Genomic DNA, 26,396 nt, shown 5'->3' with positions numbered 1-26,396 from the left:
CTAAGATTTAACAGGTATTTGAAACAAAGAGACTGTGATAATATGTAGTTGTAGGTTTTGGCATAAGAGGGAAACAATTCAACGATTTAGTGAACCCCTTTTCTTCATACATCATTCCTTAATCAATAACGGTCTTCAGAAGTAATAAGCAATATAACTTTACCTATATTCTGAACTGAAATATGCCCAAACCACAGACTGCTCAAAATTGGTATCACAAACTTTGGCCTTGCATTTATATAGAGAATTGTTAGTATATAGTATATAAAATATATGCATAGTACATGACAATTCCTTTCTGTTAGGCTTAAATATTTGGCCCACAACACAATCACCACTTTATCACAACATAAATTTGGAATAATACAAGAAGTCTTGTCTGCAATCTTTAACATAAAACTTTAATTACTTAGCACATGAAATGAATTATGATTAAAATCATGCAGATATTCAGAATGCAAAACAAAATACTTCAAATACAATTGCATGTTTAAAATCTACTCAGTCAAATATCTACTTTGAGGTAAAAACGTAAGAATATACTAAGCAATTATAACCTTAACATAAATAAACAAGTACTAGTATTTTCAGAACAAAATAATCATGGAAACAACAATTTTTAACACATATATTGATATAAGAGGTACAGCCCATCTACTCTCCTTCACAGTGTGATCCACTCATCTGATATAAATCCAAAAATACTAAAAAACTCCACACTACTAAAGCACAGCAGCCAGTTTCCCCCAACATAAGACTCCTACCTGCTTACTGCAGTGTTGGGGCAAGTTATGTGAAAAAATACACAATTTCAAAGATTAAGGGGTTTAATTACACAGCTTCCAAACAAGAACAGTGAAAGCTGCACAACCAAATCCCCACTGAATACTACAAAATGCCTTTGGCCAAAATTACAAATATAAAGAACTGAAATTCAGATCAAAAATACGTGACCAATCAACACATTTATGCTGTCACTTGCATGCACAAAAGCAGACCAGTTCTGTGTTTGTGCACCTCAGTGTATTTTTATTTGGGGTTGTGTAAGTAACTGTGTAAAGAATCATGTCACTGCAGTGGGTCCAACTGCATACTCAGATTCAAAATGACCACAGGCCTCCTCTAAATCACATAATTTCCCCAGATGACAGTGGTCTCTCACATTTCTCTAACTTCCAAGAAGAAAAAAATTCGTATTTATTTTCATCACAAGTAGTACAACTAGAATACAAATAAGAACATTCTATCATAGTCTGCAGCAGCTGAGGTTTGCATCTCCTGAACTGATTCACTCATATGAGCAACAATACAAGGAAAACGACATAAAAACTAGAATATAAATATTATACTGCACTATGAAACACTACAAATAGAACGTACAAAAATTATATTAGGGCATTAATTATCTGTAAACCTATTAAAAAGAACACCTTAATACAGTTTGCAAGGTAAACATAACCTACAGTCTAAGTTTTCAAATGGCTGTTTGTCAGTGCAGCATAGAACATTTCCATAGTGCAAATCTTACCAACTGTATGAAAGATACTGTCCCCTTCAGAAAATGCTCCTTCCCCCACCCCCCTCAAAACAACGAGTCACAAAGTCCTATCTCATTTCACATTTAGTATAAGATGTGGTTTGAAACATACTAACATACAGAAGCTTAATTTTAATATTGAAGAAGTTTGAATAATCTTGAGAAATTAAAATAAAAAAGTTAGATATGTTATAGCTGGAAGACATGAAATCCAAAAATATGATCCCTGGAAATGAGGAAATAAAAAGACACTGATATCTCCTTTCTTTCATCTTTTGGAAACATACTGTATGACAGTACAGCAGGGTCCCTGGGCTGTACAACAACCGTAAGGTTACTTTAATTGCTGAAGAATCACAGTGTTAAGTATATCTGCTTCTTGCAGCGTCAGGCTTTCATCCGTTAGCTCTTTATTTGGAAAGGTAGTCACAAGAACAAAATCCGTTGTTGCAAAAGCTGGACGGGACTGGATAATGAAATCTCGAATATGCTTAATCCTGTGAAAAGGATATGGATATGAAAACTCTGTATGATTCCATCTGACATATATCTCTGAACATTAAGATGATCAGAGAACACAAAACCATCAAGCAGACTAAACCAATAAGTAAGTTCTAGATTTCACATTTCTTTTTGATCCAGATAACTAATGATTGTAGCCTACAATTTTTTGACTCTTGCATAAAAAAAACCCTGAAAAATTATAGTGAATGTTGCTTGTTTTCTCAAGGAATAGAAACAAAATTTGTAACATGGAATTATATTGCAAACTGATACATAACACAGGAAGCCAAGTAATTTCAACATCACTGTCAAAAGTTTCATTAATTAGTATATTCCAAAAAAGGTGAAATTATTAATGGAAGAGAGAATCTTAAAATATATGGTCAAAGTGAAGAGAAAGTAGAGGGGAATTACTAATGTACTTCAAAAGCAAGAGGTTTCTCCTACTCTCACTTGGCAGTAAACTTCTGAACAAGAGTTAATAAAACAATCACATCAACAAGAATAATTTAATTTTATAAGACACAGATTAAAAAAAAGTACTTTAGAGATAAAATCCTGACATTTGAGGTTTTTCTATTAAGACACTAAGATGAGAATAAATCTGTGAAGATGTTTTGTAATTAAGTTGGCAAATATACTGCAGCCAAATAAGCAGGGATTTCAGCTTTCTACCAGTCTTCAAGGCCTATGACATAAGTTACGCACTTTAGCAGCTGATTTTGATCATATTTATGTCAAAGATAACCATAAAGATTCACAGTCAAGAGAAAGTTAATAATGATTAAAATAAGCTCATGTCAACACAACCTTGGTTGTTACAGATGTTACTGGCAAGTTTACCACTTCTACACTTTCAGGCAGACAGAAGAACACACAACTCAGCTACAGAGGCTCTCAATAAGCCCCATGGTTTGTCTCAGTCACTTCTCCAGCAGTTGCTGTGAAGAAAGGATCTGAGCCTGTACTCTTAGGATATATTATCAGGTCAAAAGTATCAAAAAATATTGCTACTGGCATCTCACCTAAAATTTCCTCATTGTAGTCTGTGTACACTGTCAGGTAAAAAAAGCTACACATCATCCTTATTCTGAGCCAGGAGGAAAAAAAGGAAACAGATGAGCTATCCATGTAACAACATTAACACGGAATTGGGTCCATGGTAACACCATCTCCAAGTCAGGATTCAAGTTGCAGCCATGCTCTAACACAATTGTGCAGATTTCAAATCAAGGCTGACTTTTAACACTGTTTAAGCATGGATAGAACTGCTGCCCAAATCTCTGCCCTCTGCCCAAAGTTCTCTCAGCCACACAGTGGAGAGTGGAGCTTTGCAGAACCTTGCACTAACACAACCTCTTAGACAAATAAATGGGGTTGGCCAACACTATTTGTGGCACTGCCCCAACAGTGTCAATAAAATTGGTGGCAAGCTCTAATCAGCAAAGCTACTAACAAATCTAAAACCTCCATCATGTTCACACATTGCCAGTTCTTAGGAGATGACCACCCAAAACAAAAAGTAGGTTCTCAGTATTATGTCCAACCCACATGCTGGAATTGCAAACAAGCATAAAGTATCTATATACCCTTCTGCATATGGGCTGCCATCTACACTTATATCTGTGACATGTTTTGTCACAGCCTTGAGTATAACAAGGTAGAAAGCTGGAATTCTTGATTATGGGCCACAGGATTTCTCTGCCCATAGTGTGGACTATATTCCAATCGAGACTATACTCCACACTTCGTAATGAAGTGCTTTCACAGTGTTTCCCAAGTCATCCACCTGGTCCTCCCAAGGAGGGCCCAGGGCTGGGATGACTACATAGTGGGGCTATCCAGATTTCAGTTGTCCTGGGAAGAGTTACGGCTTGTATTATGTCGTTAAAAAAATCAAAGGACATAATTGGTTATAAAAGTTTGTATAAAAGTTGCAGTTATCAAATATATTGTGTTTCCAAGTACAGAATTTTTGACAGTCAGTTTATCATACATCCATGTAATGAAAGTGACACAGAACTATACACTTCAGCAAGGCTGGTATTTCCCCCATTTTGATGTCTTGCTGAGACTCATTTAATGACAAAACACAAACTTATCGAAATAGTTAATGTTACCTGCGTTGATGCAGAATCAATTTACCTGTGTGTTTGATTAAATCTTTGTATTAATCGGCTTCCATCTGCTAATCTAATTTGAATTTTAGTTGCTGGCATGGAATCATCAATCAGAACAGGTGCATTAAGAATGGATTTCTCCTCCTCCTCTGGGGAAGAAGGTGTGCTGACTATTTCAGGTGTAAGGCTATAGGATTGGAAAAAACCAAACCAGATGTTACTAACAGAACCATGACAAAGTAGTCTGAAATTTTCAGTCACAGGAATGAAACAGCATATGAATACAGAGCACAGAACAGAGATTCTAGCTTTTTTCACCTTCCAAGTTTTTGCCCTTCGCCACTGAAAGCTTTGAACCGCAGTCTGGGCTTCACATATTCCTGTTCTTGGTGATCTTCCATACCCAAATTAACCTGGCCACCATGAACAAGTCGCTGCAGTTCCACAGGAATTTCCCTTAATTACAAAAATAAAAATTTTCCAATTACATCGTGGACTGCAAAAAAAAATTATCCAAAAAGTACACACACAGTATGAGTCAATAGTAATATTATGTCTACTTTGAAAGTCACGTTGCCCCATGCATCTGGTGACAAATACAAACCATATTTTATGGGTTCAGGCAAAGAAGAAGTCTGGAACTTTTAATAAGCATGTGGAGAAAGCATTTTACTTCACTCCAAAGACATACCTCAAAAGGTTTTTAACTTTAACATTTTAACATTTTAACTCACCCTCTTTTAACAGACTCAAGAAACTGAGCATTTGTTGGATCTGAATAGGATCTCAACTCGCCATCATCTAAACTGAATCCATTTCTCCACAGTTTCAGCAAAATTTGAACCTATGAAGCAAAACCAGTGAAATAAAAAAGTGAAGAAAGACAAATAAGGTAGTACAATTTCATACAGACTAGTTATAGAAGTTTTGATCTATACTTAACAGATTTTGTACCAGACGACAGAAAGAAGGCAAATGACAAAATAAGAACAATACATTGCACTGTACCTGTCACTGTTAGATTCTTTTTGAAAAATCCCAATAGTTATAGACTACTATCTTCTTCTAGACCACTTTCCTACCTTGGGAAAAAGAATCTCTTAATCTGCTATCCATGACAAAGTATGACATAGTGAGGGTAGTGATCTTTGCAGTGTTCTAGTTACTTTCAAAAGCAGTAAACATTTTTATTGATAAATTAAGAAATAAACCCATAAAATTACAAATTACTGCTGATAAATCTGTTACAGCAAAACCTACACTTTCCTCAAATTATTACATGCTGAGCTCCAACAAGCTGAAAGTAGCTCCATTAAGTTCAAATGCTAAGAATTCTGGAAACCAGCTCCCTTTGCTCCCTTCTTATTTTGCTACATCCTACATGAAAGGTCCAGCCAGGACGTTTCAGCTTCAAAACCTGCACCTCTCTTCCTTCTAAGTCCTTTGCCATCCAGCAAAACTAGACTTTCCTAGCCAGTAAAACTGGCTTCCCTTAGAAAACTAATTCTGCTCCCAGTTATGGTAAGTCCACTGCAACAAGATTTTGGCTGGCTACAGCTGGCTGTTACTTGGAGAGTAGAACGATTACTGAAGAGCAGAAGTAGAAGCTGTTACTGAAGTTAGCAGCTCCTTGTGTGGCACGACAGCACCCCCTAGCCGGAACCACATCCTCTGGGCCTTAGTAATTTCTTGGGTTTGTTTCTAGACAAGCTGAAGATTTGCTTTAGCCATTCACAAAAATAGCAAAGTGCAGAGAACTTTGTTTTTCCCCACCCTCTCCTTCACACCCTGGTTTTTAAGTGATAGGAAAGAAAGGCCTCTAACCTGCTGCTTCACCTTTCCTAGAATACATCCATGCACTCCAGTCTGAGACTGGCTGCTTTGCAAGCCACAAGAAGAATCCATTCCCAGAAGGATTAAAATGTTAGCATAACTAAGAGAATCCAAGACAACACCTGATGGAAAGTAACTGAAAAGGAGGTGTGCTAAGAATTTTAAAGTAATTTACATTTGACAATTCCATAATGGAGGCCTTAGGGGATACCCAATGAACATCTGTTCTCTATGGACACTTCAACAATTTCTACTGAGCACGTATCTAATATTTAGATATTATTTTTTCCTCATAGACATAGTTACTGTAATACTGGCATTTCAAACTGTAAACATGATTAAGCAGGCCTCTGTTAGAGGTTTTGTTTTCTGCTATAAATTTTACTTACATCCTGATTTTCTCCATATATGTATTCAGAGTGCTTTTGTGATGAGTCACCCAATCTGTATCCACCACCAGAAAATGACTGAAAAAAATACATAGAAAAGCTTATAAAACATTTCTCTGAAACAGTTTATTAAAATTCTTACCTGGGTGAAAAAAAAAAAAAAAAGCCATCCACAAGCTTGCTTCTGCAATAAAAAGCAAGTACTGTTCTATCATGTATTTTCTAAGTGGAAAATTGTATCTAGCAGCCATAATCAGGCTAAGCAAGCTTTGTGTGACACATTTCAGCTTCTGTTCTGTATACTTTTTCAAATATAAGAATCATAGAATACTTCAGTTTGGAAGAGACCTTTAAAGGTCACCAACTGCTCCCCTGTGACAAGCAGGCACATCTTCAACTTCATCATGTTGCTCAGAGTCTGGTCCCACCTGACCTTGAATGTTTCCAGGAATGGGGCATCCACCACCTCCCTGAGCAACCTGTTTCAGTGTTTTACCACACTCATGGTAAAGAATGTCTCTCTTATATCCTCTTTTATGTACCCTCTTTTAGTTTAAAACCTTTACCCCTTGTCCTACCAAAACTAGCCCTGCTAAAAAATCTATCCCCATCTTTCTTATAGGCCCCCTTTAACTACTGGAAGGCTGCAATAAGGTCTCCCCAGACCCTTGTCTTCTCCAGGGTGAACAGTCCCAACTCTCTCAGGCTTTCCTCATAGGACAGATGCTCCATTCCTCTGATTACTTTTGTGGCCTTCCTCTGGACTCACTCTAACAGGTCCATGCCCTTCTTGTGCTGTGGACCCCAGAGCTGGATAAAGCACTTCAAGTGGGGTCTCACCAGAGTGGAGTAGAGGGGCAGAATCACCTTCCTCATCCTGGTGCCCACACTTCTTATGATGCAGCCCAGGACATATTTGGGCTGTGAATACACACTGCTGGGTCATGTCCAACTTTTCATCCACCAGTACCCCCAAGCCCTTCTCCAGAGCTGTTCTCACTTCCTACATTCTCCAGCCTGTGTTGATCCTGGGGGTTGCCCTGATGCAGATGCAGGACCCTGCACCTGGCATTGTTGACCTGATGAGGCTCCCATGAGCCCACTTCTCCAGCTTGTCCAGGTCCCTCTGGATGGCATCCCAGACTTCAGGCACATCAACTGCAACACTCAGCCTGGTGCCACCTGCAGACTTGCTGAGGGTGTGCTCGACCCCACTGTCTGTGTTACTGATGAAGACATTAAACAGCACTGGTCCCTCTATGGATACCTTGTCACCATCCTCCATATGGACACTTAACTGTTGACCACTACTCTCTAGGAGCAATGCTACAGGTAAGAGATTTTGATTTGGGATGCAAATTTAGTCTGGATTCTTATTGAATCAAATGTAATTGAAAACAAAGCATGTAATTCCAGTTCATGATGATTTCTAATGATTTCCTCTGAAATAGTGTGGTTCTTTTCCTTTATTTTCTAGAGCAAGCTATTTGAGCACAGACAATATAAACCTGTGTTGAGCAAATCTGCTATTCACAAATCACAGAAAAGGGCACTTGCTCTCCTGTGGTTTTATGAATTTTAGAGACACAAATGTAAAGAGAGATCAAAACATCTCTTAACTTTTACCTTAGCTTTACTGAAATCACCAGATGCTTTCGAGGCTTCATCTAATGGGACAGCCCCATGTTCTTTTGCTTCCTTGAAGAGTTCAGCAACAATTTTACTCGGATTATTGGAAGCCCCAGAAATCTGTAATCCTCTATATTCTGAGTCACCTGAATAAAATCTTTAGAATAGTAATGCACATAAGCAACAATGCTTTAAATGACAAGCACAATTTTTCTCTTTCCATCAGAAGAAAAAAAATTAATGAACAAAGAGACAAATTTGGCACAAAACCTTTTCATTCTGATAAATGTTTCACTTGGTTCTGACCTTCCCAACAATCCAAGCAGCACTACACTAAAGACATTTGACTAACAAAGAACCAAGGTGCCTTCTGGAGCAGATCCCAGAGATTAGGGGGCAAAGCTGTAAGTTTTAAGTGAACACAGTCCTGATGCAGCCGAGCACCTTATGTGGCTGTCACCTATTCCCAGAAAGACTGATTTCCTTAGGCGTGTCCTGTGCATGGGACTGTGTCTGGACTGGATAGAATATAAATTCACAGCTAACACCACCTTAGCAGAACAAGTATAAAACTATTCTTGGAAAACCGGAACAGTGCTACAATTTGATTTTTTAATTCAAACATCTAGCATACTTCCCTTCCTGACAGTATCAGAAATGGAAATTTTCTAATAAATTTAATTAACCTTTCAAGGCATTTTAAAACCAGCAGAAACTGTTGTGAAAGCTAATTTGTAGGTGTTTTCTTCACCACAGCACCATTACTAGGTCTTGAAGACAAACTGTTGAACTACAAATAATTCTGTTCAAAACTGTACCTGTTTGATTATAAGGATCAAGATATTCCTCGAGAATTATCTTGAGAAAGGCACTATAATCTCTAAATACTAATGAAATAGATGCTATAAAAATATCTGTATATAAATCAAAACCTGTCAAATCTGTTTTGTCTTTGATTACAGGAAGCATTAATAATTAATAAATGCCTTCTACTTTCCTCAACTTTTACCCTTAACCACTTGGGGTAAGGCAAGTCAATTAATCCATGTGAAACTATCTCCAAGACCAACGATTTTATAATGTGTTGATTCCACCATATTTTACAATTACCAAAACACAGTATTGGGTATGAAGGTACTGTACATTCATACTGTTTTTATAATGCCACATAATTGTCAATCCCTAAGTAACATGTCCCCTTTGTACATAAATCTGTATTTATTACCCCAACTACCATTTATATGGAAAATCTTTAATTTTTAGATCTGAAAGAAAAATAGTGGTAAGGAGATGAAACAGCAATTCTTATCAGAATTTGTATTCAAGAAAGAAAGGAAGTACTCAAATATTTGAGCAATAGATACACAGAACAATTCAGGATACTCGAGAAAGGCAAAAAAGGTTTTGAGTACAAGTGTAAGTTACAACCTTTGCAACAATACAGGTTAAGGCATCTACAGGTCCTACATCACTCCAGTCAGATTCTACTAAATATAATTTTATGACAAGAGTGTACAGCTAACACTCTAATAAGTCCCCTAGCTCTTTGCAGGACAGACCTAGCTCACACGCATTTTGAAAAAACAGGACGGAGCACAGTGCGAATGTGACACAAACCCCAACTACTTTCACAATTGTTAAATTATTTTTTCCATTTTGTTTTAAAAATACCTTTGGTTTTCTTTGTCATCGCTCATGCTTCTCTCTGGTTTTCTCAGCCTTTTAAGAGAATCCAGTTTAAGACTGCCAAGAGAATAAAAAAAAACATTTGAGGATGACTGGCACATAAACTTCATATCTAACTTCTGAAGCTACTTATTTTTCAAAAACTTAGGATATCAAGTTGTGTTTTTTGGTTTTTGGGGTTTCGGTTGGTTTTTTGGGTTTGGTTTGTTTTTTGTTTTTGTTTTTTGCCAAAGTACACAGCCATGAATGCTTCTCAGTGAATAAGCAGGAAAGGGCACATGTATGGCAGAGTCATTTTGCATTAACAGTTGGACTGCATGGTCACAATAGGCCTATTCCAACTGAACTATTCTATGTTAGCATAGAAGAGCAGCACTGTTTCCACGCAATTAATGCACTGCTCATCTGAGAGCAAACTGAAGTCTACTAATTCATCTCTTCCTTCTCACACAGATTGCAGAATGAATGCCAACAAATAAAAAGTATTTGCCAACTATCACACTGAAGTGTTTGAGATACAGTATTGCAGCTTTTCCTTTGACTGGGAGTAGGAAGTTTTAACTTTATGATATGTATTGGTAAATGGAGCTATTTGCTTTATTCGTAAACTTTTTTCCTATGTAGCTGGTTAGTCATCTTAGGTGGTTTCACCAAAAGAAACAAAAAACCTCAAAACCCCCACACTTCCAAGGGTTGCACGCTCTGCTAAAAATCTCTCTTCCTGAAGAGATCTGCATTTGCAGTGCACCTGAAGCATGACTGGTGACTAAGATCTTTTCTGTTGCTTGACCTCCTTAAACACAGAGATCCATATTGGCAGCAGTGATTGAAAAACAAGACACATACAAGACATGCCATGCATGGCATCACTGTTAGTAATGTTATAAAGACGTCTTTAAATTATTTTTTAAAAATAATTAAAAACTGGAAAGATTGTTTTATTTAAAAAATACAAGACTACACTGAATCTTCAAATGTTATGTGAACTGCAAACACTGTAGGTTAGCAAAAGCTGGACTGAAATATAGGTATGTGTCTTTCCTTCCACCTGCCCAACCCAGAAAAATTCATTAAGAAGCCCTTCTTATTTCTGTCACCCCAATAGGAGCCTACTAAGGAACCTACAAAAAAATTTTAGAATCATTATTTGCCTCATCAGACACTGACATAAATAAAACCCTGAAAGCAGCTCACTTGCCAAGTTTCACACAAGCTGCCGCTTTGCTGAACTTTGAAGAAGCAAAGAACTGCAGTAATTTTCTGATACAGCAAATTTCCAAATTCTGTCTGTGTAAAGAAAGAGCAACACAGCATTTTGCTTATAGCATCTTATATGAAGTGGGGTTAAAGTGTTTTGAAATACCTGGAATACCAATTAGTACAAAGGCTCCTAAATAAATAAATTTAAAAAGCATTCTGAGAAGACAGACAATACATTATTGCAGGGACTCACAATTTTTGATTCTGACTTGCTGTAGATTGCTTTTTATACAAAGAGGGGATCAAGTAAGAATGACAAAGTTTTTTTAGCTAATACGACACCTATCCACACATTTCTGAAAAACAAAACACGTATTACCTCTGTGATACCTTTGGGTTACTGGTCTTTGTAGCTGCTGGCTTGTCAGAACACAATGACTGCCTTTTAGCTTCATCTTCATATAACTCTGCCAAGGCCAGCTGTAGGAAACAGAATTCTTTTTTGTAAGTCTGTAACTCTAGAACTACATACAGAATAGAAATAAGACAAAAAAGAATGTGAAATATGCATCTCTCCAGAAAATTAGAAACATCAACATGAGGAACCCAAACTAAAATTCAACTTCCTTTCTGTTTTATGGAAAAAAAAACCAAACTACACAATGCTTAAATGCCATTATGACTTGGAACTTGTACTCTTCTACCCTTTGGTTTCCACTGCTTCACTGGCTATGTACAGCCTGTATTAGATTCAGTCATGAGAGTAAATACACACAAAGATATTAAGCATCAGCTCATTAATGGGAACAAATTGAAATAAAGCATCTAGCTAACCCTCTGATAGCAAACAATAATAAATTCTACAAACATTTTACATAGAAATGTAAAAACATAATTCAAATAAGCTTGTATTGGGATGAAGAACAAATTCAGCCTAGCTGGCTTGCATTCAAGAGATCACTCCACAAATACTTAAAAAAACCCCAACAACTTTTTCACAAAGATCCCTGAAATGCAGCCATTATCACTGGCAAGTCCATTCTTAGAAAGTTATGCAAGGGACCTGCAATGTCCTTTCAACAATCTTTCTTTTGCTCTGCATAATACTCTACTTTGTCAAATCATCCTTAGTTTTGTCCCCAAACCATTCTGTTCACACTATGCAACTGACATTAACATTTTATCATACACACCAGAAAAGGTAGTAGGCTAAAATTTCATTACAGTTTTATGTAGAAGGAATACACATTAAAAGAAAATGAAACATCATCTGTCCTTGAAAACACACTGCTAGGAACACAGGGTGCTAATCCCATATTATTTTTTGTTGTTTCTATAATATTGTGAGGTATTTTCTGCAGAGAAAAAAAATACATATGAGGAATTATAGCCATTAAAAAAATTAAATTGAGTAAAGACAGCCAAAAAAAAAAAACCAAAACCAAACCTGCTGAAGGCCTCCATTCTCTTGGAGGATAGAAGAAAGTACCTTTCAGATTCGTAAAGCTGATGGGTAAGTCATAGACAACACACCCCATTATCATCCCTAATCCAAGGACTGAGGGATGCTGAGAGAGCATAGATGGGCATAGCCAGGCTTCTGTGCTTTCCTCATAACCCATCTCTTTTGGTGGCACCACAAATCAAGTACAGACCCAGGAGGGTACTTCCTTGGGGTTTAACACTTTATCAGTAGGCAGCTACCCAAGATGCCAGTCTGCTTCAGTTAACTAAGACCTTGTGAACCAAAAGTATCAACATAGACTTTATTACTGTTACATATGGAAATAATAATAAAGCAATCCCAATACAACAGTAACACTGGAGAAGAGAAAGCTCCACAGAGACCTCACTGGGGGCTTTCAGTACTTAAAAGGGACTTAGAAAAAAACAGGGAGAGAGACTTTTTACATAGGCATAGTGATAGGACAAGGCAGAATGATTTTAAACTACAAGAGGAGAGATTTAGATTAGGTATTAGGAAGAAATTCTTTACTCAGAGGGTAGTGAGGCATCAGAACAGGTTTACCAGAGAAGTTGTGGATGCCCCATCCCTGGGAGTGTTCAAGGCCAGGCTGGATGGGGCTCTGAGCAACCTGGTCTAGTGGACGGTGTCCCTTTCCATGGCATAGAGGTTGGAACTAGATGATCTTTAAGGTCCCTTCCAACTCAAAGCACCCTATGACTGCAGCAAAAATAATCCGAAAAAGAACCTATGAAAATTCCAAATAGTAACCAAGAAAAAAAACTATGCCCATCTTTCTCTGTTAATTATGTATAATTAAACAGAATAGGGGAAGTTTCAGTTACTAAGTTTTACCTGTTTTCCAATCAATTTCTCGTTAAAATATTTCAAACCTTCAGAAAGTGTCAAATCACATGCAAAAAAAGGAATACTGCTAAAAGGGTTTGTAATTAAGCATTTAAGTACCAATGCTGAATTATATTTGTGATCACACTCTACTTTTCCCACATGCACCTGGGAAAAGGTCTTGTCCTTAGTCTTATACCGCATCTACGGAGACTGACACTTTCATGCGGGACAAGACATTCCTATCAAATAATCAAGGAATGCAATGACACTGAAATAGCTTCAAGAACAGTTAAAACACAGCTGGTGAAGTGTTGGGAGAGTCCTTCCCGTTCCTTGGAGAACTGAGCACCCGCCGTTTCCTAAGGGGCCTAGCTCTCTTCCACAGGCATCCTTCCCTTCCCAGCCTCAAAAGGGGCGTGGGAGCTGAAGGAAGAAAAGCCGACTGGGCTCAGAGGGCACGTCGGGGCAGCCCCGGCAGGAGACCCGCGCAGCGCCCGCTGCCCTCAGCACCGGCCTGGGGCGCCCCCGAGGGGACGCGACGCTCTGCCCGGCCCCGCCCCGCCCCGCCCCGGCAGCGGGGCCGCACCTCCGCCCTCTCACCTGCAAATCCCGGGCACTGGGCGGGCGGCCGCCGCTCCGGGGCTGCCGGTCCCTGCGGCCAGCGGCGGCTGGAGCCGCGGGCACATCCCCGTCCGGCTGCGCGGGCGCTGCCCCGCCGTCCGCCATCTTGTGGAGGCGGTGGCGAGGGCCGGGCGGGGCGGGGCCAGTGCCGCCGGGGCGGCCGCCATGGCAACGGGAGGAGCCGTGCCGTACCCAGCGCACCGGCCCGAGGCCGGCTGAGGGCCGGCTCCCATAGTGCTTATGCACTTCAGCAAACAAAACCATCAGCATTCATTGGTTGCGAATTGCATAGCTTGTCTATCAGTTAGTACTCAAAGCCCTGTTGGCTAGTTGTACGTCTCGCTTCTCATGCTACTTACTGTGAAGGTACAGTTCTTCCCTCCATTTGAGTCCGAGGTCCATTTTGAGTCGGCGGTCAAGGAGTCGATGGTCACGGTCGCCCACTGCCAGAATTACCTTTCACAGACTCAAATAGACTGGAGCAGACCTCTGAAATCGAGTCTAACCTGTGACTGAACACCACCACCTCAACTAGACCATGGCACAGAGTGCCACGTCCACTCTTTCCTTAAACACCTCCAGGGACGGTGACTCCGCCACCTCCCTGGGCAGCCTGTTCCAATGTCTAATCACCCTTTCTGTGAAGAAATTCTTCCAAATGTTCAACTCAAGCCTCTCGTGGCACAGCTTAAGATTATGTTCTCTCATGCTGTCACCAGTTGCTGGGGAGAAGCTGCCAACTCTCACGTGGCTACAGCCTCCTTTCAGGGAGTTGTAGAGAGTCATAAGGTCACCCCTGAGAGTTCTTTTCTTCAGTCGAAACAACCCCAGCTCCCCCAGCTGCTCTTCAAAAGACTTGTGCTCCAGACCTTTCACCAGCTTCATTGCCCTCCTCTGGACCCTTCTCTTTCCCCCAGTTACTGCTCAGTTCTCCTGACTTCACTCCTGGTGGTTCTCATCCAGACAGACCCTTCATCTTGGGATTGTCTTCTCTTTTCCTTAAAACAGCTCCATACACTGAGCATGATGCCATATTTTATGGGGTGTCCCTGTAGTCGTTTGGGGTCAGCTGTCCTGTCTGCATCCCCTCCAAGCTCCTTGTGTACCTCCAGCCTTCTCGCTGGTGGGGCAGGGTGAGAAGCAGAAAAGGCGTTGATGCTGTGTAAGCCCTGCTCAACAATAGCCAAAGCACCATTATGTTACCAACACTGGTTTTCAGTCACAAATTCAAAACACAGCATTTATGGAAAATTAACTCCAGCCTAGACAGGATGAAGACCTCTTGACTGTGACCTGAAAGCTGAACTGCGGTACTGGGAAGCTGCAGCTGGAATGGCCAGCTAACCATCCTCAGTTTTTTCTAGGGCTGTTCAGCTCAAACACCTGCTGCTTTATAATCAATCTCTCTAGACCCTGTTGACACTGGCTTACAGCCCAGAAATGCTGGTAATGGTGGCAAATGGAGCTGAGATCTCATAGAATCGTTTAAGCTGCACTATTAAACTGTGCACTTCATGCCTTCATAGCCATCCAAACCCTCAATGAGAATGCAGACAAAACAGTCTGTCCCAGCCCACAAACAACACAGGAAAAACCACGGTCCGGTACCCAGATCCATCTCAAGGGTCAATGGTGACACTGGTGACAGTGGTCTCTACACTGGTGACAATATTGTTCTTATGGAGTATGTAGATATGAATGATTGGGGTTTTTTTTTACAGAACTATATTGTGTGCTTGACAAAGAAGAACGGAAGTACTGAGGAGATATATTTTATGTATACATATTTATATAACATTGCATATATAATACATTTCATGCAGCTCCCACATTTTGAACTTTATATGCTGATGATGTATGGTTGCAAAGAACTCTTTGCTTGATTTAGGAAAAGAAGGAACCTGAATAGAAATAGGATCTCCCCTTAGTTGGCTCCTGTACTTGAAGCATTTGTATGAGGACTATGCCAAGCATAAAGCTGTAGTCACATGTTATTTCATTCACCCTTCTTTGGGTTGATACATGGTGCGCAGCTGCTGTCTAAGTCAAAATGTCCTGTGGTGATGCAGACTGAATTAGCAGAGAGGATGTCTAAACTGTAATCACTTTAAAAGCCAAATAACTTTATTATAAAATCAGGTTTTTTATAATTTGGCGTTCCATATTTTGACAGGCATATCTTCCCTAAACATTGGCATTATTCCTGTCTGTCTTTCTCTGTGATTGCCTCCTCTGCTTAAGGCTGTCAACAACATTTCAAGAGATCACCTGAATATAGATCAGCACATAATTTTTTTTCTCAGTGAAATTTACGTAGTCACAGATATCTGGAAATTTAAATTTGTGCAACCCAAGCATCCATTTTAATTTGCATAACATTATTCTTGTGACCAATGTTTTCTCACACAGCTATAGATTTAAGACAGTTAATTACTACCTGGCAGCTCTAGGTCTTTAATTAAATTTGGTACCCTTTTTTTCTTTATGTCTGAAATACTCTTCAATTATCCTAGATATTTTCCTCCTAGAGACTAAAACTAGCAGCATTTACCATCTTCTTTTTGGCAGTCAGGTCTTTTTTTCCCAAAATTTCACTACAGTGTTGGTGCTGTCCAGAAGCAAACATAAAAACACAAGTAAAAATAAAATAATAATTAAAAAGTACATATATAAAGTGACAGAGTTCTCCATGCTAGTGTGTGGAGAATGAAGATAAGTAAGATAAATACTTTTAAATGTATTTCTGAAGTCCCAGTGAATTATAATATTTTCTTGATTAGAAAACTTGTATCTTTCCTACCCAAGAAGCAAATGAGTAAGTGCTGACATAGCGTTTGTATTTAAATTAATTTGCATGTTTTTTGCCAAAAATGTATTGTCCTTTAAACCTGGTTTTGTGAGTAGTGGGCAGCAGTGGGAATTCCCTGATACTATTGCTTCTCCATGAGCTTCAGTCCCATGAAACTTGTGCTGGAAAGAGAGGAATGCTATAAGGAGGAGGGCATCTGTGCTTTGTGATTGTGGAGTAAACTGTGTTAGAGGGAAATTTCCCATAGAAAATAATGTAGGAACAAGAAAAGGCTTGGGGTGAACACAATGGGTTGTCATGGCCTAGGGTAACAATATACCAGCTGGTTTGCAACTGATAACATTGTATGGTACATTAAAGGAAATTTTTTAGGGGCTGAGAGATTCACAAAATCACCACCAAACACCAAAACAAATAGAACACAGTCTCTTAAAAATCTATGTGTATTTCTAATTTCTGAACCACTACAGTTCTTAAACTCAGTATGTTAAAATACTTTCATAGGCCTTTTGTTGTGTCTGAGGTCTAATATTCTGCTATTTCATCATCATTTCAACCTAGAATTTCTTTGGCCTAACTCTGCAACTTGCATTGGATTTTGTTACAAACTGTATATTACAATAACTGTAAAAGAGCAACAGTGTCTTCATTTCCCTGCTCCGTTTGGTTGTCTCCAAATGTTTCATCAAGGATAGCATTTTGGTTTTTGCTGGTTATATTTATCTAGGATGATGAAAAGATTTAATAATGTATCATTCAGTTACAGGGTCTATAAATTACAGGTATTTGGCTTTTACTTGATGAGAATTGCACATGGCAAAGTTTTCTGCCAAAACCTAAACAGTAGAATAAAATGAAAGGTTGAGAGAGGAGAGAAACAACAAAAAGAACCACCAGTCAAATAAAAAACCCCCCATCAAAACAAAGCAAAAAAAGCACTCCAGAGCTTCAGTTGTAGCATAGCTTCTACAACTTCAGTTGTAGCATACAAGAGCAGAACTGAACTGCCTCCAGTTACAGTGGACAATTGAGGCTGGTCACTTCAATACCTTTGAAAGGGATGTACAAGTCATTAGGATCCCTGACAACCTTAACCTTGCAGTTCACACTATGTGACCCAAGGGTTCAAAAACACACAGAAGGCAACAGAGGGCTTTAAGGATATCAGACAAACCTTCCACATACAATACATGTGAAATAAAAAGTAAAGTAGGTATTTTATTGTATTTTTTAAGGCTATTTTGAGATCAAGCCTTTCTGTTTTTCCTGCAGATGCACTGAAAATCAGGATATTTAAATTCATTCTGCCAGGGCTAATGTATGTTTATTTCATTTTGATGCTCCAGTAGCTATGCCCTTGCCTCCCTCAGGAGAGGTAATGGGTGCAGAGACATAGTACAGACAAAGATGAAGGTTTCAGAAGTTTGACAATTGGTCTGTAGTGCAGCAACTGCTGCAAACCAGATTTATGAGACTGCAGTAGGAAAGCATCTTGATGAGGAAAAGCAGTGAGGACATATTTACATCGATGTGAGAGCAAGTCTACAGGTGGTGGGTCTGCAACAGACTTTCCACTGCTTCTGCTGTGGGGCAAGCTGGAAAAATAGGCATATTAAACAGTTCAACAGAACTAAGGAAGCCAAATTCCCACAAATCTATATCCTGCATTCCTTATTTCCATTTATCCCTGTATATCTCCTCCCATTATATCCCTCTCCAGTTCCGAGCCAAAATATCATCTTCTTCCCTTCTGTCCTCCCTAAGGCCATTTTAGAACCTCCAGCATCTTCTGTAAGTACCATTAGCATTTTTGTGTCCCCAGTGTCCTTGCACTGCAATGGCCCATCTCCCCTGCCATGTCTCTTACATACCTATTTTGACCCCTCACTTGGACCATGGACATCATCTGCTGTGTCTTGTCCAGAGCTGCATGGGCTGGCTGCCTCCCAGAAGAATGAGCAGACTTCATTATCCCTACGTTTCCCTTTTCCGATGCATGAATAAGTTATCTCCACTTCACTTGGGCATCTATTTGGTAGATTTGGCTGTCTAGAAAAAAGGAAGTGGAATCCAACTTCAAAACAGCAAAAAAGGATGATACATTTTGTCAGCTAAAAATAGAAGACGCACTCAGCTGGATTGGAAACATATTCCTGGATGTGACTGTTAGCTGAGATGAATCCTCCCTTAGAAATGTCTCAACAGGTGAATTGTAGTGTGTGTACAAATCTGTTCAGAATCATTAACTTTGCTGGTGAATCCAATTTTTTTTCATTTGCAAAAATATGATGAGCTAGATAACGTGTGAAAAAAATGATGCTAAACCAGAAGTCAACTCCCTGGATCCTTTCTATTGGTTTCAGAGCAAGGTTTGCCTAAGATCGGATTTAAGAGATTTGGATAGACCTCTTACTCTATTTTCCTTAGATGAAATTACATCAGTATAAATTGTTCGGTGGGGTCTTAAAAGAGTTTAGGAAACAACAATCTTTCTTTCTAATACCTTCCCAAATATTTTCAGAGCTTAAATGAAATGTTAAGGGAAAACTTCCTGCCAGCACTACAATGGAAAAGGCATGAGATACCAGCAGGTGGCGCTGATACAACAAGTAAGCAGGATCCGCAGGCTCAGCTTTAAAGCCAACATTTCGAAACTTTGCCTTCCAGCTGATAGCGTTACCACGTCACTTTCTAATTTTAAATGTTGACATCTTATTGCTGTGAAGAGTAAGAGCTGTAGCTTTGTACCAATGCCACACAGGTCTAAGTTCTATAAACACAGAGAACAAAAAGACAATATACAGCATTCTGTTCCTCCACTGGTTCAAGAAAGCAGGTTAAAAACATGTTACATAGCAGTCATGGAAATTCTCAGAAGTTTTGACAAAATGCTACTGGTGAACTATAGGTCAAGTTAAGATGGTTTATTTACCTTCAATTCTCACCTGCACGAATACCTTTTTATTAATGCAAACATTAAAAGACATGCCTGACATGTTGCATTGTATGACAGGCACTTGAAAAAGAATCTGTAGAGAAATAGTCTCTGCATAGAATAGTCCCTACCACTTCAACTTCTTATCTGAAATGCGATCATTTACCCTGTAACTTATTCAAAGAAAAACATATTTCCCATAAACTCCTCTTAATACAAGTGTCCTATGGCTACGCTGTTAGGGAAAGCATCAGTTGTCTTTGACTTTTTTTTTTCCTCCTGTCTGTCAGAGCAGAACATTACCATAAGTTAAGGTGAAATTTTAGGAAATGTCAGTTAAAGTTCAGGTAACACATTATAAGGAATTTAATCCCAGGAAATACTAATTTGTTCTTTAATTTGCTAGTGGTAATTGCAATGCATGGATTTGTTAAACAGTAAAACTCTTTCTTTTAAGTAAAATTACACACAGTTCTCATGCTTACTTTCCCCTTATTTGCACTGACTATTATAAAATTTGATTAAGTCTCCAGTTCTTTTGGAAACCACTACAATTCTGTCTCTTTTATTTGTTTGTTTGTTTGGTTTTTTTTGGTTTTTTTTTCTCTTTAAATAAAGATCCTAGTTGCACAGTAATGCTCAGAAAGGCACATCTAGGAAAAAAAATACCCACATTTTACCATGTTCTTGACCCTAAGGGTTCCTTATTCTTTTTGGTCTTTGTTTCTTTTATTGTTCATTACATCTTGGAACACAGTTTGACCTGATCCTTTTTTCTTCTTGGAGAGTGAAATTAAGAGTGCACCTGGAAATATGGGCAGTACTTCATCCCCATTCACTTAAGCTTCTGGCCTTTAAACCAACGCAAGCTCTAGAAAGTCATCTACAGGCATCCTGTCCATGCAGCCTCTCCTTTCATTTCTGAATTTTGCATTTCTCATCTTTGGCAGTTCTTTAATCTTCTCTCATTGCTGAAAGAGTGAATGGAAGTAATGAGGAGGGAAAGAAGAATTAAAGGAGGTGAATAACAAGAGACAGCTGTTGGCTTCTACTTCACAGCAACAACAGTATCTTCTAGGCCCTTAGAGACAAATGATAGAAATCTGAATCTACAAATCACCCTCCCATTAATCTGCATTAGTGGTGGCAGCCCATGGCGGAGTCCTAGAACCTGCCACACCTTGCAAGCTGAGAGATGATGAACACCACCTGTGCCATTTCAGTACATGTGAGCTTTGGAAAAAGACATCACCTGAAAAACATCTATAAAGAATGAATCCTGGAAAAAGAGATGTCTCCACTGAGTCTTTGAAGTGCTCTGTACAAAGCAAAAGCAGGGGAGTTCAGGAAAGGTCACCTGTTGGGGCATAAATTGGTGGATTGATGCTTGCAGGGTTCTGTAAACTAGAGTAGCTGTGAGTCAACTGCAACTTATTTTTGGAAGTAAAATGTTTTTCTTCCATTAATTTTCTTTTTTTAATATCAGGTTTGGGCCCTGCTCAAATTGGGATGAAAAATTAGAATCTTGAAATATATTCATGAACAAAATTATGTAGGTCACTTTTTTTTAAACTATTTCATCACTATTTAGTTTAGATAACTTGAAGTAGCTTGAATTTCCAAATAAATAGCTTAGTAGATTTGGAGCATCCCAGTTACTAACATGCTAATAGATATTTTGACAGATTCAAAATTTGCTGGTTTTCCCCAAAATGTTTTTAGGGACAAATATTTGTTGAAACCAAAGCCCTTTCCTCACTAACACGTCAGCTCTGACAATCTTGCACTATGCAGTCAAAAAAATCACTCAAGTGAGAAATTTCTGCTCAACTGTATTTATAAGAGGGGAGGGTTAGGTAGTTCTGCAGTCCTGCTGCTTTGGTTTTCCCTGCAGATGACTATGAAAATACTCATGTGGAAGTTCTTCACCTAGTAATATAGTCCCTCACCTGAGTCAAGGCACTCTCGTGTTATATGTCTTGCTGTGGCACTACATTTCAAACTGTCTGATGTGAAATCATATTAACAAGTTGTGGTAGATCTAGTGAAAGAGTAAGGTAGAAATGGTCCCAGGTTGGATAGTGAGGGGGGGTTGTGTTCACATTCACCACAAATTAGGGAAAAGCTGCTGGTTGCTACAGCACTGAAAAGCAACATTAGCAGGGCTCACATTATTAAAAGAATTTCTGAAGAGTTAATTCATACTTCTGTTGTGATTTGCTATTCAGGAACCACAAGCTTTTCATGGGTCCATCTGCTTTTAAAAATCAGGTTGTTGGAAGTTTCCTCTAGTGTGTTTATGTAAACCTTGATTCCTCTCTCTGACTTGTTTCGTATTTAAGTGAAAAGCACTTTAAAACAAAAGCGTCTTCAACACTCCTCATTTTCCATTTTACTGTATAATTCTATGTGATCATACACTAGTAAAGGCGAAACCTTCCCAAGATGGATATTTCAAGTCTGCACAGTTATGATGGAGCCAAACTCCCTGGAAAGACACTTCCACATGGAGTATTTTACATAGTCCAAATCTCATGGGTGTCTGCACAAGCAGACTGTAGGACATTTCGGTTCTTTTTGAAATTGCTTGGTATTACATGGTATCAGTTTCTTATTCTACTGGATTTTTATTCAATTTTCTCTCCAAACTTTTCAAATTTTATCACTATTAGAAACTGTTGATTTGTTAAGGGCTGCTCTTATGTTGCTCTTCCCTCATGACTGTGGAATTACATTCAGTATTGCTAGCTTCACCAAGTAGCTGGCATTGGCCCAAGAGTCAAAGGTACTAGCAAGGTGTAGCACTTTCAGATATGCTGACATTAGTCTAGCAAAGCCAGAACAAATGCTGTGGGTGAGCTCTATCAGCATACCTCTTCCAGGAGAGAAATGATAGCAAGATAAAGATCTTTGATCAACAGAGAGATTTCTTTTGTAGTGATGTCTCTGGCATGGCACATCTGTGAAGCAATTAGATGCTGCATTAGTATTAGGAAACAAATGAACTGATTTTTATTGTGAAAGAAAAGGGAAAAAACATGGTGAATTGCTCAACAGAATATTGTTGCATTAAGTAATGCAAAATAAGCATATTTTGAGCCATTGAGGGACTATTCTATATTTCTCCTATTAGTAATGACATTTAGCTCAAATTGCTTGTCTAAATATACCCTGAATTTTCAAACCCCCTCTGCTTCTGAATGTGAGTGGAGTATGGGATTGCACAGTTGAACTTCTGGATCATTTCACTCGTCAGAAGCTGCTTTCAATGCTAAACCAAGGAGGTCACTATGTGGAATCTGTATTGGAGTCTGGAGGTTTGATTGGAAAGTGTGCGATGGTTTAAGGTGAAATACGGATTACAGGATTCAGGATTGTGATCTGTGATTTGATGAGTTGCTACTTGTCAACCACATGGAGATAGCTGTTCACGTGTGTTCTTAGTGAGTGACAAAAATAAAGAAACATGACTTAGATTACCCATCTTTGAGTGAATATTGTAGCCTTACAAAAAGTTCAAGTTAGAAAGTTGGGTGTTCTGATTTAGGTTATGATATCTTGGAAAGGGTTAAAAATAAGAGTGTTGAAAGAGACATAATGTAACAGGAGCGGTTCAGTCATCAGAATAATTATGCTGGTAGCAGAGTCCAAAACTTTTTCACATGTAGAAGTTGGAAAGCCTTCAGGCTGTAATGTGATCTGTGCAGGTTAACTGTCCTGACATAGTCAATTATTGTACCTTTCCTTACAACTGAAGGTGAAGTTTGCCAGAAATCAACAGCTGAAGACTATAGAAAGCAAAATTCAAATGCTGAATTCTATGAATGGTGGAAATTGAGATTTACAAGGAGACATTCTTTGTATTTTAATTTACCCAAAGTTATCAGTTGAACCTGTATTTTATGTATTTCCACAACACCTTTGAGCAAAGTCAGCATGTCTGTCCTCTATGCAATATAACTTTATGACAGAGAGGCTGATTTTTTCCAAGTTACTCAAGTGGCTACAGACACAGAAAGAATGTTTAACAGGATTTGGTGTTTAAATACTTTAAAAAATCTGGTCATAAGTGATTTGCTTAGGATTACACTGCAAACCTGTGATGGAGACTTGAACTGAGGTTTCAGGAAAGGTCTCTCTGAAAAAGTTTAGTTCCAGAAGCATGCACTAATATTTGCCAATTTTTTGCAATGACTTTATTTCCGTCAACTTCTGACACAGCACAGGTTCTCTTTTGTTTAGTTTTGCTGAAATTGGGGATGAAACAGCTTCCTTCCTGTTGTAACAAACTACCTCTGCATCCTGGAAACTCACTTCTGATACAGTGTTTCTAACTTTGTTCTTATTCTGAATATACATTAAATTCATTTGTTCTTTGACTTTGAGGGACCATGGCATGAGGTCAATACTAAGAAGTGGTCAGAATTTTAAATATAGATTACAGACAGTTCTTGTTGACATTTGAAAAATCTGAGCTCTTCTATTAACTGTATGCATTATAGGTCAGTTAAAAATTAATACAGGATGGAAGTAAATTACTTCCTTCTTCATGGTTTAAGAAAAGGAAAATTAATCTGAAATTGAAAAGTTTTTTAACAAACCAGTCTTATAGGGCTGAATAAATTAAACTGTCAGACTTTAGTCATTACACATCTTCCTGTGTGAAGCATGGAAATTGGAAGCACAGACTGTGCATATTATGTTAATACTATTTACTCTACTTGGTATCCATGACGTATCCTGGTGAGACTAAGCTGCAACAGAATTATGCCTTACAGGAAAGAAAGAGAAATAAGGTTAATGAAACAGCATCTTGGCACTAGAGCTAAGTAAAACACATCTCTGACTAGAGTGCTGAGCAGCACTGGGCGTATTCATGAGCTATTCTGCAGATGCTATGGCTCACATTAGCATGTATAACACCAAATCATCCTGTCAAAGAACCCTTTTGCTGTTCAACGGCGTAACAAGGCATTGATTGTGATTGTTGGATTATAGAGTCTGTCTACTGAGATTCGTGCAAGATGTTAAAATGACACAAAGGACCATATTCTTCACTAGAATCCAGACGTGCTGCTTTCATAAAATACATTGTCCCCAAAATATTAGGAAAGACTACATTTAGGAGTGACTTTCTGTTTTATTATGCTTTAGTATTCTGAAGTGTCTTACATGGTGTTTCAATTTCACAGTAAACAAACTTTTCAGTTCCGCCAAAGAGGTATTTATCTTAAAATCATTTATAGAAAACCTATTGATTTTCCCCAGGGTAGAGTTTTATTTTGTCATATTGAGTGACATCCTGAAACCTGTGGCATTATCTGAGAGTAAACAATTTCTTTTCAGGTAAAGATGAGACAAAGCTAATGAGTATTTTTGTCTGCTCTACATTGCATTGACTTTGACAGAACAAACACTAAAGCACTATTGGATACTGGACCATTCTTTTATGCTATATAATATAGATCCTGTATAATACAGTTAGTGACTATCTCTAGGGCTACAACTAGCCTCCCATCCTCCATTATGCTGTCACCAACTAGTTTTACTTTGGGAAATCTTAGCATTTATTATAGTCACTAAAAGACTGAGTTAGCATTAGTTCACTAATACAACATACATGCAAGCTGTGGTATGGATATGCAGGTGATGCTCATTCTCTGGACTTAGCATAGTAGCACTTTGTGCAGTTACGTGGTGATTCTGCAGCCGGAACACAAATGCCCCTACTATATTTGCTTTGGGGTCAACTCCAAGAGTCATAGCACTGCAAAGACAGGTGAGATCATGGCACTGGGGGCCACCAGTTCTGCACTGTGGCTATCAAAATCCAGTTGCAACTTTATAGGTAATGACATTCTGAAAGGGTTTTTATGCCTATTAGTGCTAACCAGTCAGTGAGTGAGCAGATCCCCATTGCTGAGCCCTGACCCCAGAACAAGGTGAGCATCACAACAGATGGGAGAGGTTGCTCCCTCCAGCCAGCCACAAGAACTTGTTCACATCATCCCAGACCAGTGCTGAGGATTTCTGGACCAAGGCTGTGGTAGATACGCTCTGTGGCATGACTGGAAAGGAACAGCAATGCCTTTTCCTGGCCATGGGATGAATTTTCTGGCTCTGGAAATAGCACTTGTAAAGGAAGTCTGAACAAAATTTTAGAAAGAAATTCTTTACTGTGAGACTGGTGGGACACTGGAACAGGTTGACCAGGTTGTGGATGCCCCATCCCTGTTAGTGTTCAAGGACAGGTTGGATGGGGCTTTGAGCAACCTGGTCTAGTGGGAGGTGTCTCTGCCCATGGCAGCAAGGGGTTGGAACTAGATGACGCTTGAGGTCCCTTCCAACCCTTAATATTGTATAATTCTGTGATTCTATATGAGTGTTCTGGCAAGAGTGAAATGGTGAAAAAAACATCACTTCAGAAAGATTGATCAATTTTCATTGTATTTTTTTTCTTCACAGTAAGGCACAACAACCATTTTCTACCACTTGGGTCCCCAGATGCACGGGCAGTCAAGGCTATTACATATTAAATAGCAGAGTCCTTACTGGTGTTGCTGAGTGTGAGAGTTCCAGATACATCCATGGACTGGCCAAGAGATGTCCAAAAATAGATAAAAGGTCAAAAGATTAAAAAGAAAGGTAAAAAAAATATGTATAGTGACAGCAAGTGTGGTGAGTGGGAGATGGGGAGAGATGAGGAGACATTCTTGTGGCTTAAAACAGGCCAATATGTCGCTAAGAGAGGCTCAAAACTCAAGAATTTGGTCTGAGAGCAGTTGAAGTCATGCTCATTTCTGCAAATAGGCTATTTGA

General features: G+C 38.9%; 1 protein-coding gene across 1 annotated transcript; it reads right to left on the bottom strand.

Moving 5' to 3' along the window:
• Positions 1 to 378: 378 nt before the first annotated feature.
• Positions 379 to 13,947, bottom strand: UBXN2B (UBX domain protein 2B). The gene is made up of 9 exons (XM_032126027.1): positions 13,813 to 13,947; positions 11,278 to 11,378; positions 9,684 to 9,755; positions 8,010 to 8,169; positions 6,384 to 6,461; positions 4,896 to 5,005; positions 4,480 to 4,617; positions 4,187 to 4,348; positions 379 to 2,034 (listed from the first exon to the last, which is right to left on the bottom strand). Exons 1-9 carry the CDS (start codon positions 13,936 to 13,938, stop codon positions 1,872 to 1,874), a joined length of 1,110 nt encoding a protein of 369 aa, XP_031981918.1. The 5' UTR covers positions 13,939 to 13,947; the 3' UTR covers positions 379 to 1,871.
• Positions 13,948 to 26,396: the final 12,449 nt, after the last annotated feature.

Source organism: Corvus moneduloides, chromosome 1 (genome assembly GCF_009650955.1).
Source record: "Corvus moneduloides isolate bCorMon1 chromosome 1, bCorMon1.pri, whole genome shotgun sequence".
In the NCBI taxonomy this organism is placed as follows: domain Eukaryota; kingdom Metazoa; phylum Chordata; class Aves; order Passeriformes; family Corvidae; genus Corvus; species Corvus moneduloides.
This window is presented reverse-complemented; position numbering and strand designations above follow the sequence as displayed.